Here is a 16,389-nt window from a genome sequence, read left to right as displayed (position 1 = left end):
GACATAACTGCTAATTTCCTTAGAAAAAATAAACATATAGAGGGAGAGACACGAAAACGTCAAAAGTTATCAATTTAAAGGTAAATAAATTCTTTTTTTCTAAATTCACTCTAGTAGTTACGTCTTTTTGAATTTTTTTTTTTAATCTAAACACTCGTATACATCCAATATTTACTATTTCCTTCCCCAAAGGGCATATTACCTTTAGGTAAATTAAATCCCTTTATTAAAAATTACAATGAATAAAACAACTTTTCTATTTATATAAATAGTATAATTCATTTGATGCAAGTTATCTTAAATGTGATTATTTTATGTTTTTCTCAATTATTTAAATTTTTGATTCCGTCGTTACTTTGTACTTATCCGCTCCGATTGTAAATACAACTTTAGAGCCCATTTGGCTTTTAATTTTTTTTAAAATCAGTATTTGATCATAAAATTTTTAATTTTTACTTGAAAATAAATTTTGAAATTTTTCTAAAATTTGAAAAACTCCGAAAAATTATTTTTCAAAATTTTCACTCATCACTCATAAAAATTCAAAAACAACCCAAAATTATATTCATGTCCAAACACTACTCTAATTTTCAAATACCATTTTCACTTGAATTTTTTTTTTAACTTTTTTCGGAATTTTACAATTCTTATGTCCAAACGCCCACTAAAATTATCACTTCCTCTGTTTCAAATTAGGTGAGATACTTTCCTTTTTAGTTTGTTCCAAAATAAATGACACATTTCTATATTTAAAAATAATCTTAATGAAAAACTTTTATAGCCACACAAATATGATGATCTCACAAAACTTTTATCCCTTGAGCTTTTAAGACCATATATTCTAAAAGTCTTATTCTTTTTCTTAAATTTCGTGTCGAATCAAATTACCTCGCCTAAATTGAAACGGAGTGAGTATCAAAAAATCAACCCACTTTGGCTGCATTAAAATATCATTATGTGGGGCCCTACATAGACCCTGCATAAATTAGGAAAGTGGATAAAGTGGATATATATTTATCCCATTTATTTATTATTTTTTCTCTCTCTTTCCCTAATTTTTCCCCCTTTTTTTGAGAGAACAAATAGATAGTACCTACACAAGGAATGCTGGAATAGTACTGTTGACCCTCTCTCTTTTTTTCCTTTATACTCTTTTTCTTCTCCTGTTTCTTAGGATCTTAAGAAAAAAATTTGAATCTTTCCCTTTTTTTCGACAAGAAAAAGGAAAAGAACAAAAAAAATGGAGCTGAATAGTAAATTCTTGCCTCAATTCAAGATTCAACAGCCTCAATTCACTTGGGTTTTCTCTAAACAAGGGAAAAATAAACCCCTTTTTGTTGTCAACATTTTTAGCAGGTACTATGATTTTCCTTTTTAAAAATAAAAATAAAAATGGGCTCAAATTAGTTTGTGATCTACTTAAATATTTTTTTTTTATTTGATTCTGAATGAAATTGGTGGAATTGAGTGGAATAGATATAGAGAATTCATATAGCTGACCCGAACTAGTTTATGATTTGCTTAATATCAGGAATTGAATTGGTGGATATATATGAAGCTGATAGTTTTTTAGAACTTGTTATTTCTTTAAAAGGTTGAGTGTTAAATAAAGCTTGTTTTTAAAATTTTGTGATTCTGAATGAAATGGGTGGAATGGAATTAGATGTAGGGATTTACTTAATAACCAAATTGAATTGGTGGATGTATATGAAGTTGATGGTTTTTTCAAACTTGGTATTTATTTAAAAGGTTTGAATGTAAATAAAGTTGCATTTTTAGTTGTGATTCTAAATGAAGTTGGTGCCATGGAGTGGAATAGATAGAAGATGTATATAGTTGACTCCAACTAGTTCGAGATTTAGTGATTTACTCAATACCCAAATAGGTGAGCATTGTCCTTGTTCATACCAGTAGTTTTAGTGCACTAGTGTCAGTCTTGTATTTTCTTATTCTTAGATTTCGGATATTACTTGTTGTTTCTTTCACTTCAGTTTTCTAATTGGTTTGCTGGTATTGTTGCTCCTTCCTTTTTGTCTTTCCTATGTCGATGGTCTACCGAAAATAACCTCTCTACCTTGCTACCTTCTCAAGGTAGAGGTAAGGTTTGCGTACACGCTACCCTGTCCAGACCCCACTTGTATGATTGCACTGGGTTTGTTGTTGTACTTAATACCCAAATTTAATTGGTGGATATATATGCAGCTAATGGTTTTCTGAAATTTGGCATCTCTTTAATTGGTAACTTGTAAATAAAGCTGGTTCTTTTGTTTGTGATTCTGAATGAAACGGGTCCAATGGAGTTGTGTAGTCATAGAAAATTTATATATAGCCGAAGGAAACTAGTTTGTGATTTATGTAATCCCAAATCAAATTTGTGGGATATACGTGAAGCTAATGGTATTCTTAAACTTGGTATTTTTTAAAGGGTTGGTTGTGAATAAAATTGGTTCCTTTTTTCCGGTTAACCAGATTGCAAACAGAGTGGTAGCGAAGAAGTTATTTTAAATGCTTTTATGTTTCCGAATAATTAAGGTTGGCCGCTGGACCATTTGTATAAAAAGCTTGATACTAGTTCGACGTGTTATTGAACATTTGTGTAATGTATGTGAAAATCTCTAGATTTGTTTTTAGGGATAATGTTGTCGTCAAGAACATGCCAAGAAAAGAAGCTTAACTTCTAAAGATATCTTGTTCTTCACCCAATGGAAGGCAAAAGATTTATTGAGTTATATTTCTTTTCGGCATCTAAAAAATCATCTCACTTCTGCCTTTTCTCTTTTCTCTGATGGTATCCAATTTGTTCCTAGGGAGGCTTTTCCCGTTTCATATGATAGATGGAAAAATATTGAAGTACATTGCAATAATGACCAAAGTATCCGGCAGACACCCCTGTCAAAGCAGGACAATGCAAAGTTGCCCGAGCTATCTTTTAACCGGCTGCAGCAGACTGATGACGGGTACTGCGGACTGCAAAAGCGGAACTTTGGTCGTTTCATTGCTCGTGAGGCCGTGCTGGATGAAGAATATTGGGTTTGTTCCGCTGCTTCTATAATCTTCTAAATAAAAATGTCATAGCTCTTCTTTGTTACTTTTCCTAAAAGTATTTGGTATTTTCTTGTTTCTCTGTCTTATTGTCAATGGTAGACGGCAGCTTGGTTACGTGCAGAAGCTCATTGGGAATCTGTGTCGTATATGAGGTTAGAGCTCGCTCTTATCACCTGTCCCTCATATAGTTAGGACTTGTTTAAAATTGTTTTGTAGATGTAAGCCTGAGTTATTATATGGTAAATATTAATTGTATTTTTGCTAATTTTAGGCATGTTGACGCATATAAAAGAAAGTATGCCGAACAGGTCAGTTGCAGTAAAAAAAAAACTTTTTGTTTGTTAGCAGTTAAAATTTTATTTGGTTGAAGTTTAAATTTTACCATCAAACAATTCCCCCTTTTTCCTATGACTTCAGTAGAATAACATTAACAGTTAGTTGTTTTAAAAAATTTCCCCGTCTCATGGCGTAGCTCCAATGCTCTGTCCTATCATAACTTTTATAAATATCTATAGGTTGGCCAGTTAGTAATAATTTCAGTGGGCCCTCACATATTTCTCGATGAAACACATATATAGATCACTGCATTATATCTATTTCTTAGTGTGAGAGCTCCTTATCATAAACAGTTTGTTATTCTGAGAGCTACTCTTCTCATACCAACTCGAGGTTTGTATCAGCTGCGTGAGGCTGAAGTTTCAGTAATTGTTAGGCGGCAAATGGAAGTTGTATCCTCTGCTAGAAGAAGCCCGGTTCTGTAAAAGCTTTAGGCAAAATTCACATGTAAAGATCATGTGAGCTTGCATATTCATGTTTCCGGTATTGGCTCAGTGTTTATGTGATTTTACTTAGACTTGAAAAGAGGAAAAACAGATCTTTGCCTACTTCGAAATTTAAATAGTATAATATTTAGCATTTGGGACAGGTCTCATTTGATATCGAGCTTCAATGCCAATAAATGAAATATTTTTTCTAGGATTGCTATTAGGACAAAAGTTGGTAATTTTAATGTGAAAAAAGGTGTTTCACATGGTTTATGACCTTGCATTTGATTAAACATGTAACATTTGATAATGACATATATTGATATATATAAATAGCAACACCTTTGCTGTATGTTCTTCTCCATTTGCATAAATATGGATCATCTCATGTTGCTCTATTTTCTGCCGCTAGTATTGCCTAACACCCTCATTTTCTTTGCTTTTCTTTTGTTCCACTATTTGTGTGCAGGAGTTTTATGCTTTAAAGAGAAGATGTTCTGGTCAGGATGGAAATTGCTTGAAGTGCTTTTGTTTTGTTGCGGTACGTATAGCGGCTTCTAGATAATTTCCTTATCCTTCCTTAGTGTTGCTTATGTATAAGTTGCTACTGGTTAGTCATAGTTGATTTAGATGGCATTCCAACTTTCATAATGGCTTTCATTTTAGCATTGATTTCAAATGTATTGATTTGCGTCTAGCCTGTCAATCTTTCGCCTGTTGCCGATATCATAGATTCTAAGCTTCTTCAATTTTAATTGGTAGAAAGTAATGATGGAGATTTTTATTCTTAATTTTGGGACTTGTCTCTAATTTCTCTGTAGCCAGTGCTAGTCGCGGTTCTGATTTATTATGTGCAAATAGCTGAAAAGAAGTTGGGAACTTGGGTGCTGGTTCATAGGCTGAAGAAATTAAGTACCTCATACGAAAGACTGGCAAACCAAGCTAACAACTGAGCTTTTCCTGCCGCCTTTGCGTTAGATGAGACCTCTTCATTCATATTAAGCTGTCAAATACCTAAGTGGTCTTATAGTACATTATCTGAAGCAAAGGAAACATTTTTCAGGCTATCGCTATTTGGTACGTGTTCACAAATTTCCTTCTTGGACAAGAGTTAACTGCTTGTCTGCTTCTAAACTTAACACCTATTTTCCGATTAAAAAACTGCAAAAGCGCTTAGGTCTGCTCCTTTGAGCAATTCCTTCGTTCACTGAGAATGAATACGGTTAGATTGTGCTGGATGTTGCCAATGAATTCCAGCTAGGAAGTAACACGAAAACTACAAAATGAAATTTCCTGTTTAAACCTTGAACCAGATATACCACCTATGAGATAAAAAAGTTAAATTTTTTTCCTACGTTTTGAATTTTGATGAGAAGATTCTTACTCCTTTGAGCAATTAAACTTCACCACTTTGGGCCAAGTGGCCTAATGCTTCTTCCAAGTGCTGACATCTTCTTAACTAGTTCTACTTTACGCAAAATATATGTTCAAAGTGTAATAAGCATACTTGAGAATGATTGTTATGTGATATTTATTCTTTTCAAAAGCTTATAGGTATATTGGATATTTCTCAGCCTTCAAATGTTTCAGGTCAAAAAGGAAGAGAAAAATGTTAGAAGAACAGTACTTAACAGCGTGGTGGGAACTTTGGACCTGACAGTCCGACAATTTGTACAAAGGGAGAGATACCCAGGGGTACCAACTTAAATTTTTTTTAGTTGAATCTTAAATTGTAATGCATCTGCTTTTATTCTGTGCTGTGATTGGGGTTAACTGTTTGACTCGACAAGTGGTATTTGAATCTATTGCAACTTTGCATATATTGTCAGTTGTCCTGTTCAAATAGTGGGGATGCCTACATGATTTTGTTTCTTTTTCTGGCCAAAGTCATTCTATTTCTGTCTTTTTCATTGTGCTCCACCCACCCCCCCACCCCCCCCCAAAAAAAAAAAAATTCTTCAATAGGAAAAAAGGAAGAAGACAAGCTTGAGCTGTATTTTTTCCTCTGTTAAACCGGAGGTAAATGTGTACTGGTTTGTGCTGGACCCGCTGAGTTCCTTTTCCTCTCATTGTCTCCAGGAAATCAAAAGGTTATCTGCCGTATTGGCACACCAAGATCCCTTTGATTCACATAAATATGCTTACATTGCAAATGTTTGTGTTGCAAAGTTTGCTCGACGTCAGGGTATTGCTTCAAATATGATACATTTGGCTGCTGATGCGGCTTCCTTACAAGGTGCCTTGTTTCAGCTTTAAACTTTTTAAAGTGCTCTTCATACGAATTTACCTGTTCAGAATTGCCGTCCCTCTTAATTAATTTCGCTAAACTACTAATCTTATTTTCTGCGTGTACAAGCAGGTTTCAAGCAACTGTTTGTTCATGTAAATGCAGACAACATACCTGGCCAGGAACTATACAAAAAAACTGGCTTTAAGGTTAGCTTTCAATCCGTTTTTCCATATACTGAGCATCTTATTGCTATTGTGTAGTGCAGTATATCTTTGTATGTGAATGATTATCTTTTATTAGCCTTTTTTTCCCTTTTATGATAAGTGAACAATTGTTTTCGTTAGTGTGTTTTTTCTTTTCAGATATCTTAATGTCTACATTATATCCCTCATAATCATCCCAAGAGTTGAAGTCAGTGCTATTGGTGACCATAAAACATTGTTAATAGACTGTTAACCTTATCCGATTTCAGTTGTGAGGGACCAGAAAATGAAGGTTTATCAAATAAAACTCTTTCTTTCCACATTTTTAGAGAAAATAAGTTGGAATATGAAGGACGCCAGATGGAATGCCGAAAAAACTTATGGAAATAAAGCCACACGAGCTTAGAGAAACCCAAGTTTCCTGGTTTATAGGAGCTATTATATCTTGTCACTTGGCAACACATCATGCTCAAAAAGTATAAATTTCGCGTATTGCATAAAGCCGCTGTTCGTGGAGTTCTATTTTGTGATTTCTTTCTCATCACTTCAAACAAATAGATTATGGTTACACTTATTTTGAGCTTTGTTCTTTGTGAACGAGTTCATAATGTTTGAAGCCTTGTTTATATCGCGCTTCATAAGTCATGATCTATGCTTTAGATAAATTCATTTGGAAGTGTATTCTGGTCATATCACTTCGGTTAACAATGTTATTCATTCAAAGAGCAAAATGAGTTTAAGATAATATATATATAACGAGCGTTTGATGGTGGCATTCATTCTAGGAGCAAAAATTGTTAAATGTAAACTTTATGAAACGAGCCCTTACACTTCTGATTCTGCTACATTACGAAACCCAAGAGTTTAAGTTATGTGCACTAATAGTATACAGATTTTTACTGGTTAAGTTGACCTAAAACACGAGGTAACTTTTTTACAATGTATAACTTAAATCCTTTTGAAAATGCTTACTTCATTTATCTTGTTCTATTTGATAATCATGCAACAGCCCAACCCGCTATTGATATTGTTCGCTTTGGGCCTAGGCCTTCACGGGTTTAAAACGCGTCACTAGGGTCTAAGGCTTGTTAACTTATATATCCAGCATCCCTCTTGTGTTTTGCCGATGTGGGACTCCGTCTAAAGTCTGGGGTGTTACAAATCAATTCTTTGATGTATAAAAGAGGCGAGTCTTTTGACTTGCTCTGTCATTCTATGCAGATTGTGGAAGAAACTTCGTCGTCTCTATCAAAAGAACAGAGATTACTTATGTCCTTGGAATTATAAGTTCCATTGCTACTTCACTTTCTGACTAAGGGGATGTGTTAGTTTGTATATTTACATGGTCTGAAGCCTATTGTAGGTTGATATATGTATCTTTGGGTAGAAAATTAGTTGGTTACAAGAGAATATAATATATGTGTAGAAAGTTGTATTATTTGTTTGCTCAATTAGTAGTGAGTGAAAGCTGTGTTATATGGATTAGGGAACGGGTACGTATTGGATACGCGTTATTTAAGTATCCAATACAAGCGCGTCCAGTATTTTTGGCGTATTTTAAAGAATTTAGACTGTATTTTGTACTCGTATCAGACATTTCGACATGAATACGTTATAGACAAATGAAGAATTCATGTAACATTAAGCTGAGAGATATTGTTATTTTTTCTTATTAAAAAGGATATTTGTTGTTTATTTTTCTTACAATGCTGAGAAGGATGAAGATTGATATGAGAGATTTAAACACAACACCAATTATGAAAAACTAGTAAATTTGCCCGTGCGATGCGCGGTGGTATATGATATTGCTAAATTTAATTTTTATCTAATTAAGAAATTTTTTTAAGAATATAAAAAGCTCAAGCAAAAATTAAAATTAGATAAATTTTATCTTAAGACTACTAATTACGAAATAAACATATTTCAATTATAATTTTTCTTACAAAATTTTTTATCAGCAACAAAAAGTCTCGTATATGACATCAATGAATTTAAGTTTATGTTATTAAGAAAAGTTCTAATATTAAGAATATATAAACATATTTAAAATTTATAATTATTCGTATATTAAAAGATGAATATATATATATAGGTAAAATAGGAAAAAATATTGTAACAACAAAAAGGCATTTGAGAAAAGCCTCTTGCTCGGTCAACATAATTATCTTGTTCTTGGATAGTACATACCTTGTATTTAAATAAACAAAGTCAAATTACTAATATAAACATTTAAAAATAGATTGTATAAATTTAAATCAATGTTTTAAAAAGCGGGGGCGTGAGGCGACACGTTTTACCTCTGATGAGGCGAAGCGTAAGCCCTGAGACATAGGCCGTAAGTCCCACGGATCTTTAAATTTTACTAATTTCAAGAATTTTAAGATAGTATAAAATAAACAATAATTATAAAAATTACATTAAAATCACAAAATTATAACAAATAATATATTTAAAATATTAATAAATTATAATTCAACTATAAATAATACGAAAAGTATGACATATATATCATAATATGTAAATAATTACAATGTCGTTACAACTCAAACATCAAAAGTAATGTATTTGATACGAAATCTTATATGTATCTCTTAAGGAGTAATGAATCCTGAAAGAATTTCGACATTATAATTTGATATTTTTCTTAAAATACTCCTTTTATTTAATATGCTTTCTATTTGAAAGAAAATTTATATAAAACATAATTCATAATTTAAATATGATTCTCAAGCATCATTCATTTTTAAATTTTAACAAGTTAATAAAGTGACACATAATTCACCATACAATACCATGATAACTAATTATTTGTACATAGTTACTAGCTAATACTGAGCTATTCAATTAATAAGTATTGTATCTCGTAAACGTGAAAAAAAATTAGAAAAAAAATTATGGACTATTATATAGTAAAGACATAACAACAGTTAATAAATAAATACTTTTTAAATGAAAGAGTTATTTAAAATTAACTAGCAATCTTAGTGGATAACATGCAATAATTTTTATTTTAATTATGACAATACTCCTAACTTAATAATTTATACTTAGGAAAAAAGTAATTTTGAGTAGCCAATAATTTATTAAGAAAATTTGAAGATTTACAAGGTTAGTTACATACAATTGCATAAAGTTCTATTAGGCGAGCCCAGTACGCCGGACGTTGGACATGTCTGGGACGTAAGCCCCAATAGCCGAGGCGTAAGTCTCACGGAACTAAGCCCCACATATAAGTCCAGGGGCGTTTTACGAGTGCTCCGCCCCGAAGCGAGTCCCAGGCGAGTCTCAGTTCTGCCTTTTAAAACATAGATTTAAATAGTTCAAATTTAAACTTACAATGAAACCTAGAGGTAAATATAGAACACAATTGAAACTTATCTTAATGAAAACAAACTCTTTGGTCGCAAGGGTATTGAAGAAAACAAAGAACTTTTTCCTAGTAAAACGAAGATAATATTTAAAGTATCAATGAAATTTCTATTTTTGCGTAGAAAATACTTTTACTCTTGCCCAAACAATTAGCTCTCCTAAAAGAAGTATGTTATAGCAACCGTTCTTTCGGTTACTTATATGATCTTATTTAAAATAAAACGACAATTATCTATTTACACAAAATGTGGAAGCATGAATTGAATGAGGACTCAAAGGAATTGGACCTTAATCGTCCAATTTCATTGGTTATTAAATTACTGAATTATTCATGTAGTTGAAAAACAAAAGTGTTTAACCGGTGATGCCCTTTGGCCATACTTTCACCACCGATTTCATCAACTTTCTTCATGAAACTTCCTATAATTCATTTGAAGATGTGGTGGGCTGTTTGTGCGGAGTTGGAGACATGGAGACTGTTGGCTTGAGGTGGAAAAAAAGGGACATTCAAATTGTTACTGATTAGTGAGTCGCTTTTCATTTTATGTTTGTTTAATTTATAAATCCTCCACAACTTTCATTTCCTATTATGTTTCAATGCCTCTTCCCCAATCCATATTTCTGTATAGTCAACTCATTATTTTCAAATTATAAACTTATAATAAGCAAAGCAGACATAAAAGAAAGCAACTAAGAAAATCTGGAAGTTCCAAAAACGCCAAAAAGAGCTTTGCGACTTTTCATTTCAAATTGAATCTCTCATATTCGATTTTGAAGACTTAGAGCCCGTTTGGCCATAAAATTCTTTTCACTTTTCTTCAAAAAAAATTCACTTTTTTTTTTTTTTAAGATGAATTTTGAAATTTTTCAAAAATTTGAAAAATTCCAAAAAGTTTTTTTTCAAAATTTTTACTCAGGTCCCTCACAAAAATTAAAAAACAACCCAAAATTATATTTATGTCCAAACACAACTCTAATTTTTAAATACTATTTTTACTTAAAAAATTTTTTCACTTTTTTTCGAAATTTTACAATTCTTATGTCCAAACACCCACTTAACCTTCATAATTTGACAAGTGTTTTCCATATATTTATAAAAAGCAACTTTATATAAATTCTTAAGCTTCCAAAAAATATATTCTAATTATCTAATTTCCTCTGAAAAATAAATCTAATTGACAATCAATTGGACCAATATTTCAAGTCAACTCTCAATCAAGGGACCAATACACATATACTTAAACTATAAGGGCTTAAATATTTCAATCTAATATAAGAAAGAACTATAGTGTAATTTGCCCCAAATATTTCCATTTCCCTCTCGTAAAACCCCTTCCCTTATCCCCTAGCTACAGCTTCAACAGTTCTTTATAATTCCCCCCACTGTTTTCTCCGGCAATTTTCGTCACAGGTATGGTATTTTATATCTGAAGCAAAAAGGGTTTTGATTCTTTTGAATTTCTATAAATATACGTAATTATTTGGAAATTATACAGTCGAAAGCTCATGTCTTTTGAGGTCTAATTATTCTTGTTTCAATTCAAGCAATGAAATCATATCTCTATGTATCCTTTTATTTTGTAGTATAGATAATATATGCCAACAGCCTCTCTACCCTTTCGGGGCAGGGTAAGGTACACTATACTCTCCCTAAACCCTACTAATGGGATTTTACTGGGAATGTTGTTGTTGTTGTTGTAGTAGTAGATAATATATGCCACTTAAAATATATGTATGCTTCTTTATTACTATTTTTCTTTTTCTAAACATGCTTGCCTGAGCCGACGGTCTATATGAAACAACTTCTTTGCCCAATGGTTGATCTAGAATTTAAACTTTACGGGTTCAACCTTCAAGGTTTTTAGCATTGAACTCATTGTATTATTAACGTTACGGGTTCAGAGCTACTATTTATTGCAATTTTATTAGATTTTTACATATAAATTTATGCTCCAAGTCAAAAGTATTGGGTTCAGTTGAACCCGGTACTAATATGTTGCATCCGCCTCTGTCTCTACTTGTACAACCCGGTACCAATTTTATTTTGAAAAAAATGGCATGTTTTGTGGCTCTGGTAGTTCTATGTCCCTAGTGGAGGAAATGATCTAAAGGAAGTATTGAGTAGAATAGTAATCTTAGAAATGCAGTATTTTTAAATGCTTGTTCACCTAATTATATCAATTTTGTAGTCATATCCAAAGGAAGCTGAAAGCCGGTGTTAATGCGTTTGTCTATAGATTTGGTTTCAAAAATAGGAAATAACATTTGGCGATATTTTTCATGCTGTGCCTGCAAGCAAATAACACTAAGATAAATTTCTTTTAGCATTTATAATTGATCAAATTCAATTTCACTGCTGTTCCCCTCTGTGTGTGGCCTTTTTTTTTCATGAGTCAAGTGGAAGTTAGCTTTGAAACGGGTTATCTTGTGATCTCATCACTTTATTGACTGGTTCAGTGGAAATAGCACTCGTATGAAATATTTTATGCAACAATTATTTCATGTCTGCTCATTAGAAGGTGAAACATATGAGTTGTTTGAGGGGGATAAAGGGCTCTGATCAACTGCCATACTGGTTGCTGGTGAAAAATGGCTTTTTGGGGATTCAAAATATCAATCGACCTCAATACCAGACTAGTTGGGCTTGTTATTTGTCCTGCATTATCTTTTTAAATCAAAGGAGCTGGGCCGATTGTATTTACATAATCTGCTTTGATTCGTAGGCATAGTTCATATCGTGTTCAGAGAAAAAGAAAAAGGAGAATTTGATTTTTGTAGTCTCTTGGCTTGTGCTCTTACTTTGTGAGTGGGTTTTACAGTATCTTATCTTTTTCTGCGCTCTTTCCTGTTCTTTTTATCCGTGGCCTCACTTATGTCTGCAGTTTTGCTCACTGTTATGTCAGTGAGAACTTTCACCTATCTATTTATTTAAGTAGTTAGTCATTTGTTAATTATTAAAAATATACTAAGATTTGTTGGATTATACATATTTTGTATTATACATTCTTTCCTGGAATATGATTTGTTGCCTACAGAGAGTTGTTTTCAGACATTTGTTTTGGCTGGTGTACTTATTTCCTTGTTATGCTTCAATTTGCTAATTTGCTTGAGTTTTATAATTGCAGCGCTAGCCTCTTTCTATTGATTTTCTTGCTGCCAGTTGTAGAGGCTTAATCTGAAACTGTTTGAAATCAGGGAGAGCACGAGGAGAAATATAAATAGATAATGGCAAAACCTTCCCAACCACCTCAAAATGGGAAGGGGGAGATGAAAGAGATTGATACTGCGAATGCCAGCAACAATAACGAGAGCAGCAAAAAGAAGGCGACAAGAAAGTTGCCAAGCCCGAAAGAGCTTGTATCACACTATGAATCGCAAGGTATGGACTCCCAAGAAGCTTCCTTTAAGGTCATTGACGACCTCCAGGGTGCTCTCTTCAGGATGGTCAGCTCTTCTCGAAATGACAAGAATCGCAATAATAGGAACATGTCATCTGAAACCTCCAGAAAGTTGGATGTCATAAACGCTCGACTGCTCAGCCTTGATATGAAAGTTGACTCCAAGCCAGGCTACCCTCAAACGCTTGCCATTGGATTGGCCTCTGGTGGCCTTCTTCAAGTGCTCCCTCGTGTTGCAAGTTCGGTTGTCCAAATTTGGAATACTGTTAGAAGTGCTACAAACTCAACCAGTCATAGGTCATAAATCTTGTTGTTTAGCATGTTTGCTTCTAGTCAGGGTACATCTACTTTTGAAGTAGGAATTTTGATTGCCGAAAACTAGAATATTGTTCTGTAGGGGCCTTTCTTCATTACGAATATTGTGAAACCTTTATTGAGTTGAGGTTCTGTCAGAAACAACCTCTTTACCTTCACAAGGTAGAGGTAAGGTCTACGTACACACTACCCTTCCTAGATCCCACTTGTGGGATTACACTGGGTTTGTTATTGTTATCGTTGAATGTTGTGCAACCTAGTGTCATGAATCTTAGCATGTATCGCATTTTTGGCTGTTAATGCCAACTACTAGTTCTATTCTTATTCTATTGCCAGGTTCCTGGAGTATCAGTTAAGGTATAGTTGCTGGAGCTTGTAGGTCTCTGCATTTATCACTTGTTTTACTTGGCAAATGGCATATTGCTAGTTGTTTTTTTTATTTTGTGCAGAAATGTCCATTGTGTTGAAAAGGGAAGCCTTGACGTAATTGGTAAAGTTATTGCCATGTGACCAAGAGTTCACGGGTTTGAGCCGTGAAAACAACCTCTTGCAGAAATGCAGGATAAGACTGCATATAATAGACCCTTGTTCTGGCTCTTTTTCGGATCCCGCGCATATCGGGATCTTAGTATACCGAACTTTCCTTTGCGTCCATTGTGTTGAAAATGTTCAGATAGGTTTGCCACTGCCTTTGTAAACTAGTAATTTGGAAGCAAGAAGAGACACATTCTTGCAAAGATATTTGATGGATGGAGACAGGGCGGATGTATAAGTTATCGGTTCATTCGAACTCAATAATTTTGTTTGGACTTATACATATTATGAATTCAGTAAATAAGTACAATAATTAATTTTGAACCCAATAAATCATATGAGTTATGATAGAATTTCGGACTCGTATTCATAAACTTTAAATTCAGGATAACCTTCAAAAAAGGTACTCCCTCTGTTTCAGTTTATGTGAGCCTATTTCCTTTTTGGTTCGTTCAAAAAAGAATGACCCCGTTCTAAATTTGGAAAGATTTTAGCTTAAACTTTCAATTCTATCCTTAATGAGAAGCTTTTATAACCACACAAATACTCTAGATCTTTTTTTGACTTGTTTAGGGTCACAAATTCAAAAAAAAATTTATTTTTTCTTAAACTCCGTATCCAGCCAAATATGTTCATATAAATTGAAATAGACGGATTACTCCCTTTCGAGGATAATTTTGTCGTATTTTCCACATTATTAATTACTTATATATATTTGGGGATGTCACCACCATTCCTCTAAAACCAACGTAGGCACACAGTTAAAGGGGGTAATATAAGCATGAAAAATTTATTTTGTGTCTTATACAACTGACACTAATTATATGAGATAATTTTTTTGTCTCATAAATTTGTGGATCCCAATCTTATACTAATTTTTATTTTTTCTTAAACTCCGTATCCAACCAAATATGTTCATATAAATTGAAATAGACGGATTACTCCCTTTCGAGGATAATTTTGTCGTATTTTCCACATTATTAATTGCTTATATATATTTGGGGATGTCACCACCATTCCTCTAAAACCAACGTAGGCACACAGTTAAAGGGGGTAATATAAGCATGAAAATTTTATTTTGTGTCTTATACAACTGACACTAATTATATGAGATAATTTTTTTGTCTCATAAATTTGTGGACCCCAATCTTATACTAATTTTTATTTTTTCTTAAACTCCGTATCCAACCAAATATGTTCATATAAATTGAAATAGACGGATTACTCCCTTTCGAGGATAATTTTGTCGTATTTTCCACATTATTAATTGCTTATATATATTTGGGGATGTCACCACCATTCCTCTAAAACCAACGTAGGCACACAGTTAAAGGGGGTAATATAAGCATGAAAATTTTATTTTGTGTCTTATACAACTGACACTAATTATATGAGATAATTTTTTTGTCTCATAAATTTGTGGACCCCAATCTTATACTAATTTTTATTTTTTCTTAAACTCCGTATCCAACCAAATATGTTCATATAAATTGAAATAGACGGATTACTCCCTTTCGAGGATAATTTTGTCGTATTTTCCACATTATTAATTGCTTATATATATTTGGGGATGTCACCACCATTCCTCTAAAACCAACGTAGGCACACAGTTAAAGGGGGTAAAAATTTTATTTTGTGTCTTATACAACTGACACTAATTATATGAGATAATTTTTTTGTCTCATAAATTTGTGGACCCCAATCTTATACTAATTTTTATTTTTTCTTAAACTCCGTATCCAACCAAATATGTTCATATAAATTGAAATAGACGGATTACTCCCTTTCGAGGATAATTTTGTCGTATTTTCCACATTATTAATTGCTTATATATATTTGGGGATGTCACCACCATTCCTCTAAAACCAACGTAGGCACACAGTTAAAGGGGGTAATATAAGCATGAAAATTTTATTTTGTGTCTTATACAACTGACACTAATTATATGAGATAATTTTTTTGTCTCATAAATTTGTGGACCCCAATCTTATACTAATTTTTATTTTTTCTTAAACTCCGTATCCAACCAAATATGTTCATATAAATTGAAATAGACGGATTACTCCCTTTCGAGGATAATTTTGTCGTATTTTCCACATTATTAATTGCTTATATATATTTGGGGATGTCACCACCATTCCTCTAAAACCAACGTAGGCACACAGTTAAAGGGGGTAGTATAAGCATGAAAATTTTATTTTGTGTCTTATACAACTGACACTAATTATATGAGATAATTTTTTTGTCTCATAAATTTGTGGACCCCAATCTTATACTAATTTTTATTTTTTCTTAAACTCCGTATCCAACCAAATATGTTCATATAAATTGAAATAGACGGATTACTCCCTTTCGAGGATAATTTTGTCGTATTTTCCACATTATTAATTGCTTATATATATTTGGGGATGTCACCACCATTCCTCTAAAACCAACGTAGGCACACAGTTAAAGGGGGTAATATAAGCATGAAAATTTTATTTTGTGTCTTATACAACTGACACTAATTATATGAGATAATTTTTTTGTCT

The 16,389-nt window shown here is 32.8% G+C and overlaps 1 protein-coding gene and 1 non-coding gene across 6 annotated transcripts; both read left to right on the top strand.

The window, feature by feature from the left end:
- Window positions 1–1,057: 1,057 nt before the first annotated feature.
- On the top strand, window positions 1,058–7,937 carry LOC104236753 (GCN5-related N-acetyltransferase 6, chloroplastic-like). Of its 5 annotated transcripts, none has more exons than XM_009790745.2 (9): window positions 1,058–1,356; window positions 2,808–3,030; window positions 3,145–3,197; window positions 3,317–3,353; window positions 4,279–4,350; window positions 5,400–5,504; window positions 5,889–6,045; window positions 6,169–6,245; window positions 6,572–6,868. In XM_009790745.2, exons 1-9 carry the CDS (start codon window positions 1,241–1,243, stop codon window positions 6,578–6,580), a joined length of 849 nt encoding a protein of 282 aa, XP_009789047.1. In that variant the 5' UTR covers window positions 1,058–1,240; the 3' UTR covers window positions 6,581–6,868. The 5 variants fall into 5 exon arrangements, with proteins under 5 accessions (XP_009789047.1, XP_070016740.1, XP_070016739.1 ...); XM_070160639.1 differs by having other exon boundaries at window positions 6,512–6,868; XM_070160638.1 differs by lacking the exon at window positions 6,572–6,868 and adding an exon at window positions 6,402–6,482.
- Window positions 7,938–10,929: 2,992 nt separating this feature from the next.
- Window positions 10,930–13,651, top strand: LOC104236755 (uncharacterized). The gene is made up of 2 exons (XR_011402988.1): window positions 10,930–11,022; window positions 12,737–13,651. It is a non-coding gene; the product is annotated as an uncharacterized protein (transcript).
- The last annotated feature ends 2,738 nt before the right edge of the window (window positions 13,652–16,389 follow it).

Source organism: Nicotiana sylvestris, chromosome 10 (genome assembly GCF_000393655.2).
Source record: "Nicotiana sylvestris chromosome 10, ASM39365v2, whole genome shotgun sequence".
Taxonomy (NCBI): domain Eukaryota; kingdom Viridiplantae; phylum Streptophyta; class Magnoliopsida; order Solanales; family Solanaceae; genus Nicotiana; species Nicotiana sylvestris.
This window is presented reverse-complemented; position numbering and strand designations above follow the sequence as displayed.